This window comes from Gopherus evgoodei, chromosome 18, assembly GCF_007399415.2.
Source record: "Gopherus evgoodei ecotype Sinaloan lineage chromosome 18, rGopEvg1_v1.p, whole genome shotgun sequence".
Taxonomy (NCBI): domain Eukaryota; kingdom Metazoa; phylum Chordata; order Testudines; family Testudinidae; genus Gopherus; species Gopherus evgoodei.
Window position 1 is genome coordinate 12459952 of NC_044339.1, and position 15462 is coordinate 12475413.

General features: G+C 47.9%; 1 protein-coding gene across 5 annotated transcripts in view; it reads right to left on the minus strand.

The window, feature by feature from the left end:
- TMEM201 (transmembrane protein 201) overlaps positions 1-15462 on the minus strand; it is a 54830-nt gene that overhangs the window by 16025 nt on the left and 23343 nt on the right. For all 5 annotated transcript variants that reach the window (XR_003997141.1, XM_030537914.1, XM_030537912.1 and 2 more), the window contains exon 7: positions 4017-4240. Coding sequence is in view for 4 of the 5 variants with exons in the window: in XM_030537914.1 (XP_030393774.1) it covers positions 4017-4240 (224 nt within the window). In the remaining variant the exon portion in view is untranslated. The remainder of the gene's footprint in view (positions 1-4016; positions 4241-15462) is intronic.

A 15462-nucleotide genomic window follows, 5' to 3' on the forward strand; every position in this document is an offset into this window, starting at 1 on the left:
CCAGGAGAGCTGCTAGTAGCACGAGCCAAACTGAACAAAAGCGGCTCAGCTCTTATCACTGTGGTGTTATTCTAGAACCGATCAGTGGCTTGGCCTCTGACCCTTGATAATCACTCACTGACAGGGCACAGCAGAGCTTTCCTTAGATGGAGAGTGGCGTGTCCTTGCTGGTTTCAAGAACAATTTAGGCAGAGGTTTAACGCACTGGTAGGAGAGAATCTTTCAGCAGCCTTATAAATCTTCCTTGCGCTGCACAGACCCTTGTCAGAGGCCCTCCCAGCCAAGCGGGAGAAAGCCAGGAGAGTTGGAGATTGCAGGGTTGCGGCTAAGGCTGTGTTTGTGCACAGTAAAACCAGATTTAAAAGATGGGCTAATCCTCTGCCCCATCGGTATGTAGTGAGAAAAAGCAACCCTACCCGCATGCAGATGTACGCCAGCGAGAAACAGGTAAAATCAAGGTTAGTTTACACAATGAGTTACCGCTCAGCAAGCTGGTGCGCTGCCGATTCACGCCCGCCATGCCATGCAGTAACTGGTCATATAGACGAACCCTCAGTCTTGGAGTAGGAGAAGCTTAGTGACTTTTTTGTTCACTTACTTTAAGACAAAGACAGCTCTACACGTCTTTCCACAGCCACTATTGTAATTAGCTCACGCACCCCCGTCATTGGCCCAAGAACTGAACTCTTTCAAGCTTAGAAGACAGCACAATAGGTGAAGGTTGAGCACATTGGATGGGCAGCGTGCAGGGGAAATCTGCATCACTGCTGCCTGGGTTGCACTTATTTTAGATGTCTTCAAGCTCCAAAGCCAGCAAGTTTGTACCTTTGACTGGCACTGACTTCACATTAAAAAATAACCAACCAAAAAACGGCACAGCTTTGCAGCCTGGTTCTCCCCCGCATGAAGAGATTTAAAATGTAATTATTATTTAAACTCAGCAGCTCTTTTCACCTGCCTCATCCAAACACATTCCTTAAAAAAAAAAAAAACCTCCAGGAAAAGAGTGGGTGTGTTGGAAGCGTACTTTTAAATCGAGACAGACCCGGATCTCAACAGTGAAATGGAGACCACAGGCTGGGGGACTTGTTAGGGTGTTTAAAAGACCTCAGAGACACTCAGAACTCCTACCAGAGCGGGTCTGGGACCGGGGTATGGAATACAAGACCCCATTGATGGCTGTAAGTTTTCCCAGACTCTTCTGGCTCCAGTTACAGCACACTGGTCCAGACAACAGATTTGAGCAGTGTGTTTTATGCTTCTGCTGCTAAGGAGGATGGGAATGCCCCACTCTAAGGGTATGACTTTTATTAAGCTTCCTACCTCCTTCCCCCCTGCCAAAAAATACTTCTAACGCATTGTACAACCACCTGTGGGTGAAATATTTGCCTTCCCCCACTCCACCCTCCAACAAAGGCAATTTGATCTCCCATGACAGGTCAGTTGGAACAGGGCTCCCACCGAGGGCAAGGACCCACACTACATTGATTGCCATCCAGCTCCCAAAGAAAAATCTCAATGGATTGATCTTTCCCTCTCTTCACAAATGTGGAGGGTAAACTTCTCTAAGCTGCGCTAAGAGACCCGGATGTCCCTTTATTAGGGACTGGAGACTAGAATCTCTGAGGAGGCTTTGAGGACAAGATCTAGCCCACCCAGACATCTTGAGGCAGTGCTTCTATCAGAGCACTCTGTGTTGGGGAGAGAGAAGTTAACAAGCTGGTTACTTCCTGGTTTACAGCCTTACATTTCACTGAGGTCTGAAAGGGCGAGCAAGACTCAGACCTGGTCTACACTAGGAAATTGGGTTGGTATAGCTACATCCCTCAGGGAGGTGAAAAATCCACACCCCTAAGCAACACAGCTAAACAGACCTAGCCCCCAGTGTAGACAACAGTAGTTGGACAGGAGAATGCTCCCATTGACCTAACTACTGCCTCTTGGGGAGGTGGATTACCTAGGCCGACGGGAGAACCCATGGTGCAGCTGAGCCACTATGGAACTTTTTGTGTAGATGAGCCCTGAGTCAAGGAAAGCTGGAGCTTTAAAAAACCAGGAGATTGTTAAGCAAGAGTCACTTTTCAAAGACAGGCTCAAACTGACAGCGGGTAACAAGTTAACATTGCAACGTTACTCTGCAACCTACCTCAAACACCCTTTGGAGGGATGGTTCAATGGTCTAAGGATCAGATCTGCAACAAACAGTTCCCTGCGTCCACAGGTTCAAATCCCAGAAAGGTTGACTCTGCCATCCTGGCCTTTGCTACTGGCCTGTTACTGAGACAGACACTGACTATAAGGCAGGATCTTCTATCCAAGGGAGGGTCGCAACAATTGCAGAAGAGTTGGGAAGACTTTGACCTACTAGGGCCTCATAAGACTGATGGGCGACTCCTGGTATGTTTAAAATGTACTTATTGTTTTTATGTTTTCTCAGTGATGCTTTTGCTTTAGGAATAAATGTGCTTGCTTAGAATAGCAATTTATATGATGGGTAAATCACACCTGTCATCGCCCTCAGAGAGAAAGCAAAGCATCAGTACTGGCCACTAGGCAGTCTGGCTTGCTGGGGGTATTACAGTGTAAGGCAAGGGGCTGTGGAGCCTTAAAACCCCTGGTCAGAAGGCAGCGGAAACAGGGTCCCCACCCAGAGACAGGTGATGGCAGTTCTGAGTGCTGACTGGGCACTCCTGGAGTGGACCATGGAGAGAGGAATACGGATGCAGTTATCCCTGATACTGGGATAGCCTGCTGTGGGGCTGAGACATTCCGACCACTGCCTTTCGTTTCAGCAGTGGGGAAAGCAAGGCCTGTGCCTGCAGCTCATTGAGAGCTTTGGGTTGAAAGACTCTAAAGGAGACACTTTCGAAATACAAATCTGAATGACTGATCCTCTCCTCACATGATTTTTATGATTACAGATACTGAGAACTAATAACTTGCAATCTAGTTCACTGCTGGGGAATGGAACTCTGGAAAACACAAACAGAACCTCTAACTAGAAACATTAAGCTGGTCAGTCAGTGGGGGCAGTGGTCTTTATTCCTGCTTCCCACCTGCACAAACTCCACCCACAGCTACTCATCTACCAAGCTAAGAGCTTCTCTGCTCTATCTAGGCGGTGACGATACTGAAGTTAGTTGTCTAGTATTAAAATCAACTGCTTGAGCAACAGTCATGGCAGAGCATTGTAGGGTACTCTTCTGCACTGCAGGGACTGCAACCATCCAAAGATCAATGGAAAGCATTTACACGTAACCCTTACCAATAGTTGCCACACGGGCATTAAGCATTAGCTTATGTGCATTAGCACTAGCTTGCAGGCTCGAACCAGCAGGCTGGATGGCAGGCTGACCATCTTAGAAGCAAGTACTATGTCACAAATGCTGTGCCTATAGAATCTACGAGATACCTCACGTAAGACCTGCAAGGAGAGAGTGTGAATGCCCAATTCGTCACTGCCCACCAAAGTGCAGGTATTTATTCCGAATAACCAGCATTCACCACTGAGGCTAGGTCTATATTGTGTGTGTGTGTGCGCGCGCGCGCGCGCGCGCACACACCTAAGATACACAACTTCAGCTATGCGAATAGAGTAGCTGAAGTCGGCGTATCTTAGGTCGATTTACCTGGCCATGAGGACGGCAGCGAGTCGACCGCTGCCACTCTCCCATTGACTCCGCTTCTGCCTCTCGCCACGGTGGAGTTCCGGAGTCGACGGCAGAGCGATCGGGGATCGATTTTATCGTATCTACACTAGATGCGATAAATGGATCCCCGATAGATCGATCACTACCTGCCGATCCGGCGGGTAGCGTAGACATACCCTCAGTTTGCACTTTTACAAGCAACATCATAAGGTGCAAGACAATGACCTCTAACTAGACTTACTAGTCTATTAGGCAATAGGCTAGTCACACTACAGTGGGCGGGATTCCATGACTCACTCCCACTTGAGTGTGAACACAGCTATACTTTCATCTCCATCAGCTGTAGAAGTGTGGTGCACACCTTACCTGTCCTGGCTAGGGAAGGGATGGTGCCCAGCGAGAGGGCCCTGTTCAGACGTCCAGGGAGCGAGGAAGAGGAAGCCCTGCGTGGGGATCTGAAGAACTGCTGGTTCGTCAGCTGGAGGATGCTGGGGGGCGTTGGTATAAAAACAGATGGCGAGGCAGCGGAACAAGGGAAACCAATCCCAGAGCCATTGGGGAACAGAGCAACTGAATCCCCGGAAAGAAACCTATAAATGACATGCATGACAGATATTCAGCAAGGGATAAATCCCAGTATCAACTGCTCACTGTATTCTGACAGATGCACCCAGAGTGCAAAGCGACAAATCTCCACACACTCAGCAGTGCAGCTAAGTATGGGTTGGTATGCTTGGTGGGGATGCCAGCATTATGCAAATGCCTGGTCAGTCTACACAGGGAACACAGCACCAAATTAATCAGGAGTTGGCATCTGGTGATGCCAATGTGAACCCCACAGACATTCTATTTCAGCAATACTGAGAAAACCACCATGTCCACCTACCTCCAGTCAGTAGAGGGGAGGATTACAAACCAGTTAAAGGAGTTCACAACAAGCCAAGATGCTGGGCCTTGTTTACATGAGTCAGTTGCATCTGTTAAACTAAAGGGGCGCTTTTAAACTGGTTTACTTACAACCAGTGTGGACACTTACTTCAGTTTGAGTGGCTTATTTTGGTGTTGCTTGAATCAGTTCCTAATTGATTTAGGCTAAACTGAAGTGTCCGCCACAGGAGTTTTGACTGGTTTTAAGTCAGGGGTTCTCAAAATGGGGATCGGGATCCCCTCAGGGGGTCATGAGTTTATTACATTGGGGGTCGCGAGCTGTCAGCCTCCACCCCAAACCCCATTTTTCCTCCAGCATTTATAATGGTGTTAAATATATAAAATGTTTTTAATTTGTAAGGGAGGTTGCACTCAGAGGCTTGCTGTGTGAAAGGGGTCACCAATACAAAAGTTGGAGAACCACTGTTTTAAGTAAACCAGTTTAAAATCACATCTTCAGATAAACAGGTGCAACTGACACATGTGGATATGGTCTTACTCTATAGCAGAGGATCTCATAGAAAAGCAACATTGTTACCCGCTTCAGCAGTGGCCCATCACCATCAGCTCTCTCCCTTGATTTCCAGCATGGATCACAGCATTCATAGCAGGTTAAATAGAGAGCTGCAGTTTGCTCCTCCTGTATTTCGAAGTATTGCTTTTTGCTGCAGTTAAACACAGCAGCAACGTGACTAACTGATTTATTCAGGCCAATACAGAATACTCAGAAGTCTAAGACTATAGGGGTTAACTTTTGCTGATAAGCAAGGGAGCTTGTATTTTTCTTGGTTCCTGGACACTGACGAGGGTTACACATTTTTGGCGTGTCTACTGATTCATTATCACGTATCTATCAATACCGAAGTTTCTCAGCATCTAAACTGAAGATCTAAAAGAAGTTGATGTTTATACTCCAGTGGAATAATACTCAGGGGATTTCATCAATTTACATTGAGGCCTGGGGCTCAAAGCAGTTGGTGGGCCAGATTCTCCACTGGTTTAATGATCAGCTAAGAATCTGACCAGATGTTGATAACTAGAATGCCTTATGAAGTGCATAAAAATACAGTACCAATGGTGTGCACTCGGGATTGCCATGATGTTCATGGGAGCTAGGTGGTGAATGGAATAGCTTCCATCTCTAGAATTCAGAGTTAATACTCTCACCTCTGGTCATGCTAAGATACTGAACATTAATGTGGTGGGCTCTTGTTTGCTAGCACCTCAGTTCTCTAGCCAAGTTACTTTTATGACCCTGAACTACTGTACTACCTGAGCACCTCACAACCCTCAACATATTATCCTCACAACATCCCCCGCGAGGCACAGAAATGCTGCTCTCCTCATTGTACAGATGGGTCAGTGAGGTACAGAGAGACTAAGGGACCTGCCTGCAGGCACACAGAGACTCTGTGGAGGAACAGGGAGTTGAACTGAGATCTCTCAAGTCCTAGGCTAATGCCTGAATCATCCTTCCTCCTCTAGGTGCTGCAGTTCATACTGATGTGCACTAGCAAAGCTATGCAGTGGGAATTGTGCTCTCCTGTGTTGCACATTGCTTTATCAGTCTCTCTTACTTTCACGGACATACACACACAAAATATTGGAGTTCTCCATGTGGAAAAGTTTAGAAAATTTAAAAGTTCGCCTATAACCCAGAGCAGTGATTCTCAACCTATTTACCATTGGGGGCTGCATATGCAGCTGTGTGTGTGTTAAGAGGGCTGCATCCACACAACATATATACTCCCTGTATGGCCCTGAGGATGTCACATGGGCCACAGCTGTGTACTGATTGGGCGACAGATGGAGAACCACTGATCCAGAGCAACAGCCCTGTTTTCATGGGCGGCGAGTACCATCGGGTGGGGAAGGCTGTGCTTCCCCAAACAGCCAGGTGTGGCACTGCCCATGCTCTGCCCCCAGGCTCCCCCATCCTGCTTCTGCTCAGTGTTGCTCGGGGGGGGGGGGGCAGGGAGGGGTTCGGCTGCATGCTGCCCACCCTTCTGTCGCTCCAGGCCTGAGGGTATGGGGGTGTTCGTCCATGTGCCACCCGCCCTCCTGTCACTCTCGGGCTGCTGCTGCCCCTCCTGGTGCTCTGGGGCTGGGGCCGTGCTGCCCACTCTCCTTCCTCATGCTCTGGTCACAGAGCCTCAGGTGGTAGGGACAGGACTGGTGACTAGCACACCCCCCCCCCAGCTGGTTCCCTGGACCCTTTCAGAAAGCTTCCAACCAAGTCTCAGAAGGGTAGAGGACAATGTTCCAGGCCTAAGAACATAAGAGGAGATGTAAATTTAAGACAGACATACCAAAAACGCCCGTGTCAGATATTGTAAAATAAAGCTCTCACAACCATATAACAGGGCTCTATTCCATAGCTGGGACAGCCATGCCACAGGGATGCATTTTAGTTTTTTTAAATAGGGCAACACGACAACTTTCCCAATGTTTTCTCCACAGGATGACTCCATACAAATAAATATGCAGTTAGCAGAACTGCATTAGATGTCACAATTCTACCACCTACCTTTACATTGATTGGTTCATAGCCCTCTAATCAACCTAACCATCAAAAGTTTCTCCTATTTCCGCCCTCTTCCATTCCTCCTGGCAATTTTGAAGCACCCAGGGTCATCAGAGCCCCTGGATGTGTACGCATAGCTCAGGTGATCTACACAGCATCAGACACACAGAGTCAACTATGGAGCACGCAGAGTTCTGGTCTAATGACACTACAAAAAGTGATGCTTACGCAGGCTCCAGGATCCGAATCATGGGGCAGGCACAAGCTTAGGGCTATTCTACACTGGCAATGCTAAAGAATTGCCACGGCAGAGCTTTAACATGGTTTGTGTGGTCGTGGCAGAGCGCTGGGAGAGAGCTCTCTCAGTGCTCTTAAACAACACAACAAACCACCTCCATGAAGGGCATAGCTACCAGCGCTGGTGCACTGTCTACACTGTCACTTTACAGCGCCGAAACTTGCTGCGCTCAGGGGGGTGTTTATTCACCCCCATGAGCGAGAAAGTTGCAGTGCTGTAAATTGCCAGTGTAGACAAGCCCCTAGTTTCCAGTGGCTTTTTAAAATTGTTTTTTTGAAAGATGTCACAGGAAAAACCTGCTTTATTCACATTTTATACAAGATATCCCCATGTTCTATTGCAGGATTTGTAAGACAGTTAAAAACGACAGGAGAGAAAAGCAAGGGGGGGTGAGAAGCAAACTGTCAATACAATGAGGAGTAATGGGAGAGACAGTGCAATGATGTGACATCAGAGCAATCTATCTGCACACTTCAGGCCCATTACTTAGAACGTCAGAAGTCTGGGGACACTGAGATTTTAAGAAAGTGACTTCAGAGCAAAGTGATGTAGCCCTGTAGTTATACTGACTGAGCATCAACTTGTTAGAGAAATACGTTACATTTTTGTAGTGCCTGCTTGCAGAGGACTTCAGAAAGCTGAAACATCTAACCCAGTGGCTCTCAAACTTTATTACTGGTGACCCCTTTCACATAGCAAATCTCTGAGTGCGACCCCCCCCCTTATAAATTAAGAACACTTTATAATATATTTAACACCATTATAAATGCTGGAGGCAAAGTGGGGTTTGGGGTGGAGGTTGACAGCTCATGACCCCCCCATGTAATAACCTCAAGACCCCCAGTTTGAGAACCCCGATCTAACTAATCTAGTCTCAACATCTCTGTGGAGGTAAAGTATTACTCCCACTATAGATGGGAACACAGACACAGAAAAGTGAAGCAACTTGCCCAAGGTCATACAGGAAGCAGAACAGGGAGTAGCTACCAGAATTCCCTGACCCTGTGCTCAGATTTATGGTGATTTATGCTACACAACATTTTGAAACAAATAAAGCACATGCCATTCTCCTTCATGGATAATGGGGTGATAGTGACACAATACAGCAATAAGACAAATTTCTCTAGAATGAGCAGGTTAATTTAAAAAGATCACTGCACTTTCAAGGATAGAGTCAACAGCTGAAATTTTCCTCTCTTTTTAAAAGCAATCTGCAAGTATGGGACAAACGCTCAACTATCCAACTAGTTTCACTGCATCAGCCGACCTTACAGTAACCTTCTCAGGCTGGATGTGTGTTTTAATAGAAGCGAGCAGCTTATCAGTTAAACCAAAATCTTCCCTCTGCTTAGATTCCAGAGGGCCTAGAACAAGATGCGATGCTTCTCAAATCTAGCTTTACCCTTCAATGTTCCCACTCCCACAACCCACACACCCAGATCCAAGCTCCAGCTGTGGAGCTGAAACAAATGTACACAGCTGGACAGGGATGGAAATGAAACAAGACAATGAATCAGTGGAAGTCACCCATTCGAGAGAAAATACCCACTGCACACAACGCGGCCAGAGCAGCAAAGAACAAATCAAAGTCATCACATGTGGTTGGTCAGGGTGCTTTCTCCTACCGCCACACCTTGCTAAGTTTTGGGGCAAAAGGTTTGATTTTGGACAGCTCCCCTCTGTGCCTGAACACAGTGTGTCCAGCTCCCTGGCTGTTGGAGCTTTATCACTTGAAAAATATGAAGATTTTTACAGTCATTCGTCACTTTCACAGTCCATGACTGGGATTTAAGCGACTTTTTCTCCCTTTTCTTCACTGTGCACTTCCGTCCATGCGGCTCTACAGCCTTACTGTGTCCTAACCCTCCCCCGGGCAAAGGGTCTCCAGTCTCCCAGACAGTGGAAGCAGGGAGGGAAATTATATCCCTTGGATCATATTGAAACGGGAACTCTTACTGTCAAGGAGGACAAGAGTGGCCAGATAATCCGAGTAGACGGGGAGGAGAGTTCAGAAGAAGGACTCTTGGTTTGACTGACTGTGAACAAAGTTAGGTCCTCTGGCTGTTTTAAGTCAACAAGCACAGCGTAATATATGCAAAATCCTGCCCTTTCTACTACACCCATCGCTGTGGCTTGTCCAGTGGTAATGTCTTCCCCACAGCTATAGCGAGGAGTGAGTTAGGCACTGCTCAGGAGCTTGAGCGTCGCAGTAGAGCGCTCACCAAAGCAGTTTATAGAGGCAAGTGGGAAGGAAGAGGAGGAAGAACAGAGTCACTGTGCAAGCAGCCGCCACATCAGCCCCTAAAAACAGCAATGCAGGAGAGAGCTGTGACCTCTTCTCTCTGCCTCCCCAGGGGATTAAGAACGGGCTCTGAACTGTGTTGCCCCATGTTGTGCACGTACAAACACTTGAGCAGCAGTGGCGAAGTGATGAAAAAAGGCTTTGGAGTCAAACGGGTGTTGGAAATAGTCAGGGCCATGAAGCCGTTTATTTTAAAACTCAGTGTCATGAACAATAATCTAGTATCTTGAGTAGTGTTTACAGTGATTCTAAAATGACTAGACAGTCAGCCACAATCCTACTGTACAGGTACTTTTAAATATGGTTAAGTAAAACGTTGCCTGATAGGGGACAGTATGCAGGACTGGAAGAGCCGCCTCTCACCAGCAGGACCTATTCTGTGCCAAAGGCTTTCCTCAGTCCAGAACAAGGCCCACAAAGGGTGGATTTGGATGTCATCTAAGGCAACTGCACAGGGACGAACTGTCAACCTCAGGGCAGAGAGGGAGATAGGATCAGTCAGTGTTAGCATGTGCCAGCAGGGCCAACATGGACCCACTCCAGTAACTGGGCTAGCATGGAGGGGGGAAAAAAAAACAGGCAACATGCAGTCAAAACCAGATAATCTGCTTTTTCCACATATGCCTGCTCTGCCCACTGGAAAGGGCCATATACAGTCAACTTTCGGGCTCCATCTACCCCAGCATAAGTGATCCCTACACATTTCATGTCCCATCAAGGCCCACCTACAAGGATTCCGCTCTCCCTGAAGACATCCTCTTTTAGGGGACGAGGGGAGATGGCCAGAAAACCACCTGCTCCATACTCATTCACCACCCTTCCTGCGCACTCACATTCAGCACTGAGAGTTTTGGCTTCCCACCTGACCAGCAGCACTGAATGTTTTAAAGCGTGTGCGTTATGTGTAGTGAATGGCCCCTTTGGGAAGGGCGCAGGTGATTTCTCCATCGGACACCTTCTCATTGCTGCTCTTCAGAACTGAATACTGTCCCTTTGGAGAACATCCGTTACTACTAGGAAAGCCTCAAGCATTAAGCTGCACGTTTCACCCCAGCTGTGCGCACGCGGGATGCTGGTCACAAGCAGCTCTTACAAATTAAGTGCCCCACCCCCATTTCATAGACAGTCAAACAAGCTGGAGCAATGGTACCAGCTATTATATTAATATAATGTTTTATAATAAAAGCATAAATAATTCCGCTACATTACAGCCACATATATATCTGCTGCAGCATCTAACATGATTATTAGCATCACACAATTTCAGCTTGCTTTAAAGTAAGAAGAGCACACATTAAAACAAAACACTGCAACAAAAAAAAGGTTACATTTCCCTCCTTCCCTCGCCCATCTGGCACACCCAGCTCATGCACACCACAGACTTGTACCAGGGAAGGGAAGGAAAGGTTAATAGCAAGGGAAAGATGAGATATAAATACGCTAAAGTAAAAACTGCAAGGAGGTCAATTAACATGCAAAGACTCAAAGCAGGTTTCGGAAGGAGAGGAGCAGCAGCTGGGTGCGTCTTCCCGGCTGCAAATCCTTTGTGCTCTCTCTTTCCCTGCCAAGGTCTGCAAAGCACCTTGGAAATATAAAGCACCTTGGAAATATAAAGCACCATCCAAGTATCCTCTCAGCCCCAACCAGCCCCCTTGGTAGGTAACAGGACAGACGCACTAGCCCAGCTGAGGCAGAGCCATTTTGTGTTATAGAAGTTAGTGTATTCAGGGAAAGGCATGTCACTGCCCCTTATCAGTCCACTTCTAACACTGAAGCAATTGTTCCTGCTGACAAGAAGCTGCCTCCTTCAGCCTTGGAAGGGAGGCTATAGAAGGAGCAAAGTTCACAGACAGAGTTTGTCAGAGGGTGGCCAGGTTTAGACTGATGCACAAAGCCAGCCACCATTTCTCACCACCCACTACTCCGGCATGTTCATAGCATCACGCTAATAAGGCAGAGTCCTTTCTTGCCCCAGTTTGCATCCTGCACTTGGATCTGCTGGTGTGCCATCAAAATGAGGCTGATAGAAGCACAGAGCACCTGGGGCAGGAGGTTTTTAATTTGGGAACAACTATACTGCTGGTTACAGGCACATGATCACATTTGTGTGCACAGGCCTGCAAGGCTTTGGGAATCTTCAGGCAACAGCCCTGCTTTGGTGGCTGATAAAACAGACCACAAGCTTCCTTGCTGACTGATCTACAGTCCAGCTGAGAGGAGACACAGCAGGAAGGTTAGGGGAGCAAAGCACCTTAATCCCTGGTCTGGCCCACTGTGGTGAACAGCCCAGATGGCATTACGACTTGGGAGTTTCAAGAATGACCCTATGAAAAGGCAGCGTTGTGATTTATTAGCTCTAGTGACAGCAGTTCCAAAGACAGTCAAAGCAAATGCAAGCAGTCAGGCTGCAACAAGAGATGGGAGCCTTCCACCCAGATCTAACTGCACAAAAACATCCAACCACCCACCCAGTACGACTGATAGACCCTGTATGGATCACCCTGCGTATGGAAACAAGCATCCTATGAGCTACAGTGAGTTAGGCAAGATTAGCTCAAGGACGACAGGACAGATTAATTTGGAGTCTTCCAGTGAGTCAGTCACTGCCATTTCGATTTCACTGCATTGTGCAATTCCATTAAAAAAAAAAAAAAAGACTGATTCTTTCTAGCCACATGCAGCAGCACACACCTGCCAAGGTACCCAGAAATGTGAAAGTGACATGACAGTGTGTTTGATGACAGCCTCTAAGGCTAAAATAAAACTGCTTCCACTATCTTCCAGAAGCTTGTCTTGCCTTTGAAAGTTTTGATTGGAAACCTTTTAGGGATCCCAAAAATCTAGCTAAAAGCACTCTGGGCTCTCTATCCCTTCCGCAGTACAGCTTAGCAGGTACCCAAAATACCTCTCCATACACCAAGATGTTAAATTGTCAGGGCATGTATATTTCACACTCCTCCTGCCTTGGGGTCATTAACCCCAGTTTGAGTTCATGCTTCCCAGCTAGCTGTAACCGACTATCCAGATCAAGGGATTCCGGCTGTCCACAGTTTAAAGATCAATTATTGTCTCGGCTGCTTCCTGGTGTCTAACTTCCCCTGCACCCTCATCCACCCCCACAGCAGCATATCGGAGGAAAGAAAACAGGACTAGAGATCAAGCACACTGGATGCAGGATGACATAAGAACCTTACGCCAGCTTGCTGACCGTGTTTAGAAAGGTGCCAGAGACCTAGCGGCTAGAGGCAGGACACATCTAAACAGTTAGAAACAAGGGCACCATCAAAGGGAAGCGAGAGGGCAAGAAGCCTGCCACGTGACTGAGGCCCAAGTGAAACCTCAGCTGGAAAACCACCGCCGAACCTTTGGGCACCAGGAAGAAAATGGGTCAAACGGTTCTCAAAGGATTGCTGCTTGAGCTGCCATTGTGCATCTTCTTGCCAGCTGGGGAGTCAGGCAGGCTGATCCTTGGAGTGAGTCCTAGAGGGCTGTAGTGCTGGTCAGAACAGCCTCAGCCACTTTCCCTGCTCCCACTGGCAGCGTGGCAGGCTCCTGGACAGAGCAGGTGCTCAAAGCAGCACCGGAGAAGACAATTCCCCTAAGGGAACAGGCACGGACAGGTGGGCAAAAGAACTTCCACCCTGCAGAGAGAGGCAGCAGCAGCACGATATGGATTGCAGCAGCACTGAAGAGGCCATTGCCCTGCAGTGGTCTGGATCAGCTGCTGTGGCTGATGGCTCAGCAATAGGTTTGACTGGCATTGCAATCCTGGGATGGGCTCAAAACAGGTAAGACTCCTCTTGTTTGAGCGAACAAGCTCCATCCCAGCAGGCACTTGGTGTATCATTAGCCATGGAGCCTTTCAGCTCACCTGGGGCCAGCATGAACTCCCACAAGGACTTCATTAGCTCTTGAACTGGATGCGCTGGCAAGGAGGTCACAGCCCCCTTTCCTGGAACGGATTTGATGCGTTCCCTTAGCATGAGGGTCCCCACATCACAGCCTTTCCCTAGCACCCATGCTTCCACCTGACCCTGGGCCAGCACCCTTTGGACAGCCACATATCTGCCATGCACAGCATGCCCTGTGGTTACACAGGGATGCCAGAGAGGGACAAGCAACCTAGAGTGAAGAACTGGGAATGGCTGTGCAGTCACAGCCAGTGTGTCTGGCAAAAGCACAAGGGGATCAATTCCATACCAAGCGTTCACTGACACCAAGGAGAAACCGAGCTGGGCCACTGTCCTGAGCACAGTGCTCTGTGCAGCATCATGCTTCTGACGAGCTGGCAGAAATACACACAGGCAAATGATCTGATCCTTGACTTGCTAGCCCTCTGCAAACCCAGAAGGGGTCACCTGCTCATAATGGTGGAGGGGCCCTGGTCTACTGTGGAGGAGGACAAGAAGGAACTGGGACACAGCAAATGAGCAGGTGGTATTAGCTCTTTACCCTGCAAGCTACAGTGCTTTCCTCACTGACCCCCTTGTTCTGCACTCGTCTCAAAAGGTTCCGCCCCCTTGCCCTGTTCCCCTCTGCACACACACGTGATGGCTACCCACTGTACTAGCCTCTCCTGAGCTACAGACCTTACTGAGATAGAGGGCAGGCATTCAGGTGCAAATGACCTGGAAGCTGCCGACAGCTAGAGACAAGAGTGCCAGAGCGACCTCCTTTAGGTGCCTGTATAACTGGAGACTGCTGTGGGCTTAAGAATAGAAGTCTGAGTTGAACGCAAGAAGCTTTAGAGGACAGATGAGTAGAAGTGCATTTGCAAAGCTGCTGGAGCCTTGCGGCAAAAGTGATGCTGCTCATGCAAAGAGCTCACAGACGGACATCTGGCAAGTCTACCAAAACCCGCTGGTGTCATCAGAGATCCAGACCTGGCCACGAGATGATAGACATTAGCAATGAAGAGGGGAGATTATTCCCTTGGTAGATCGTTAAAGAGGAAATCTGAGAACCAGAAAGTCCTCTGGTTCAGAGCGGCCTCACAACATGAAATGAGCAAGTTTACAAGGCTAGAAGGAACCTTTCAGCAAGGCAAAGACAGAGGCTGTGGGTCTCTAGCCAGCTAAGGTGACAACACAGCAGAGGGAAAACTTGGCTCTCGCGCCATATAGACTTTGCTGGAGACTGAAAAACTTCCAAGCAGGGAAACAGAAAAGCAAAATACTGGACACTCAGCTCAACAGGACTTGCATTTTTATGCAGCTTAGCTGTGGACGGAGTGAACCTGAGTCAGATCTGGTTCAACTGCCAGTTAATTTATTATATGGTTTTACCCAAGGCAGTTCTGATGGTCAATATAGCTATAGTTACTGATGCATTTGCAAGGATTTATTAGGCAACCAGTTGGCCTGTAAGTGACCAAGAATGGCACAAATTGGGAATGATCACTTCGTTAGATGTCCATGTCAAAGACTAGGGACTGTACCACATTCATAAAGGACATGTGAGCAGACATGTGGCTTGTTCCACTTCTTAGATCAAATTCTCTCCCGCTACAATTCCATTTTGGAAGGAGAAGGAGCAAAGAGAAATACCCATGTCTCTGGGAATCTCCGGCTTGAGGGGGTGACACAAGATGGTGGCTGTGAACAAGCTTCTTCACTCCTTTCTTCCCCTGCGATGCCTTGCAGCATTTGCTTTTAACAAGAAGCCCTTTAAAGCAAAGGATTGTGCCCCCCCCCCCATCACAACTGAAGCCCTGCATGGCAATCTCAGAGAGCCTAAGAGTCAAACCACTAATAGAAAGCAA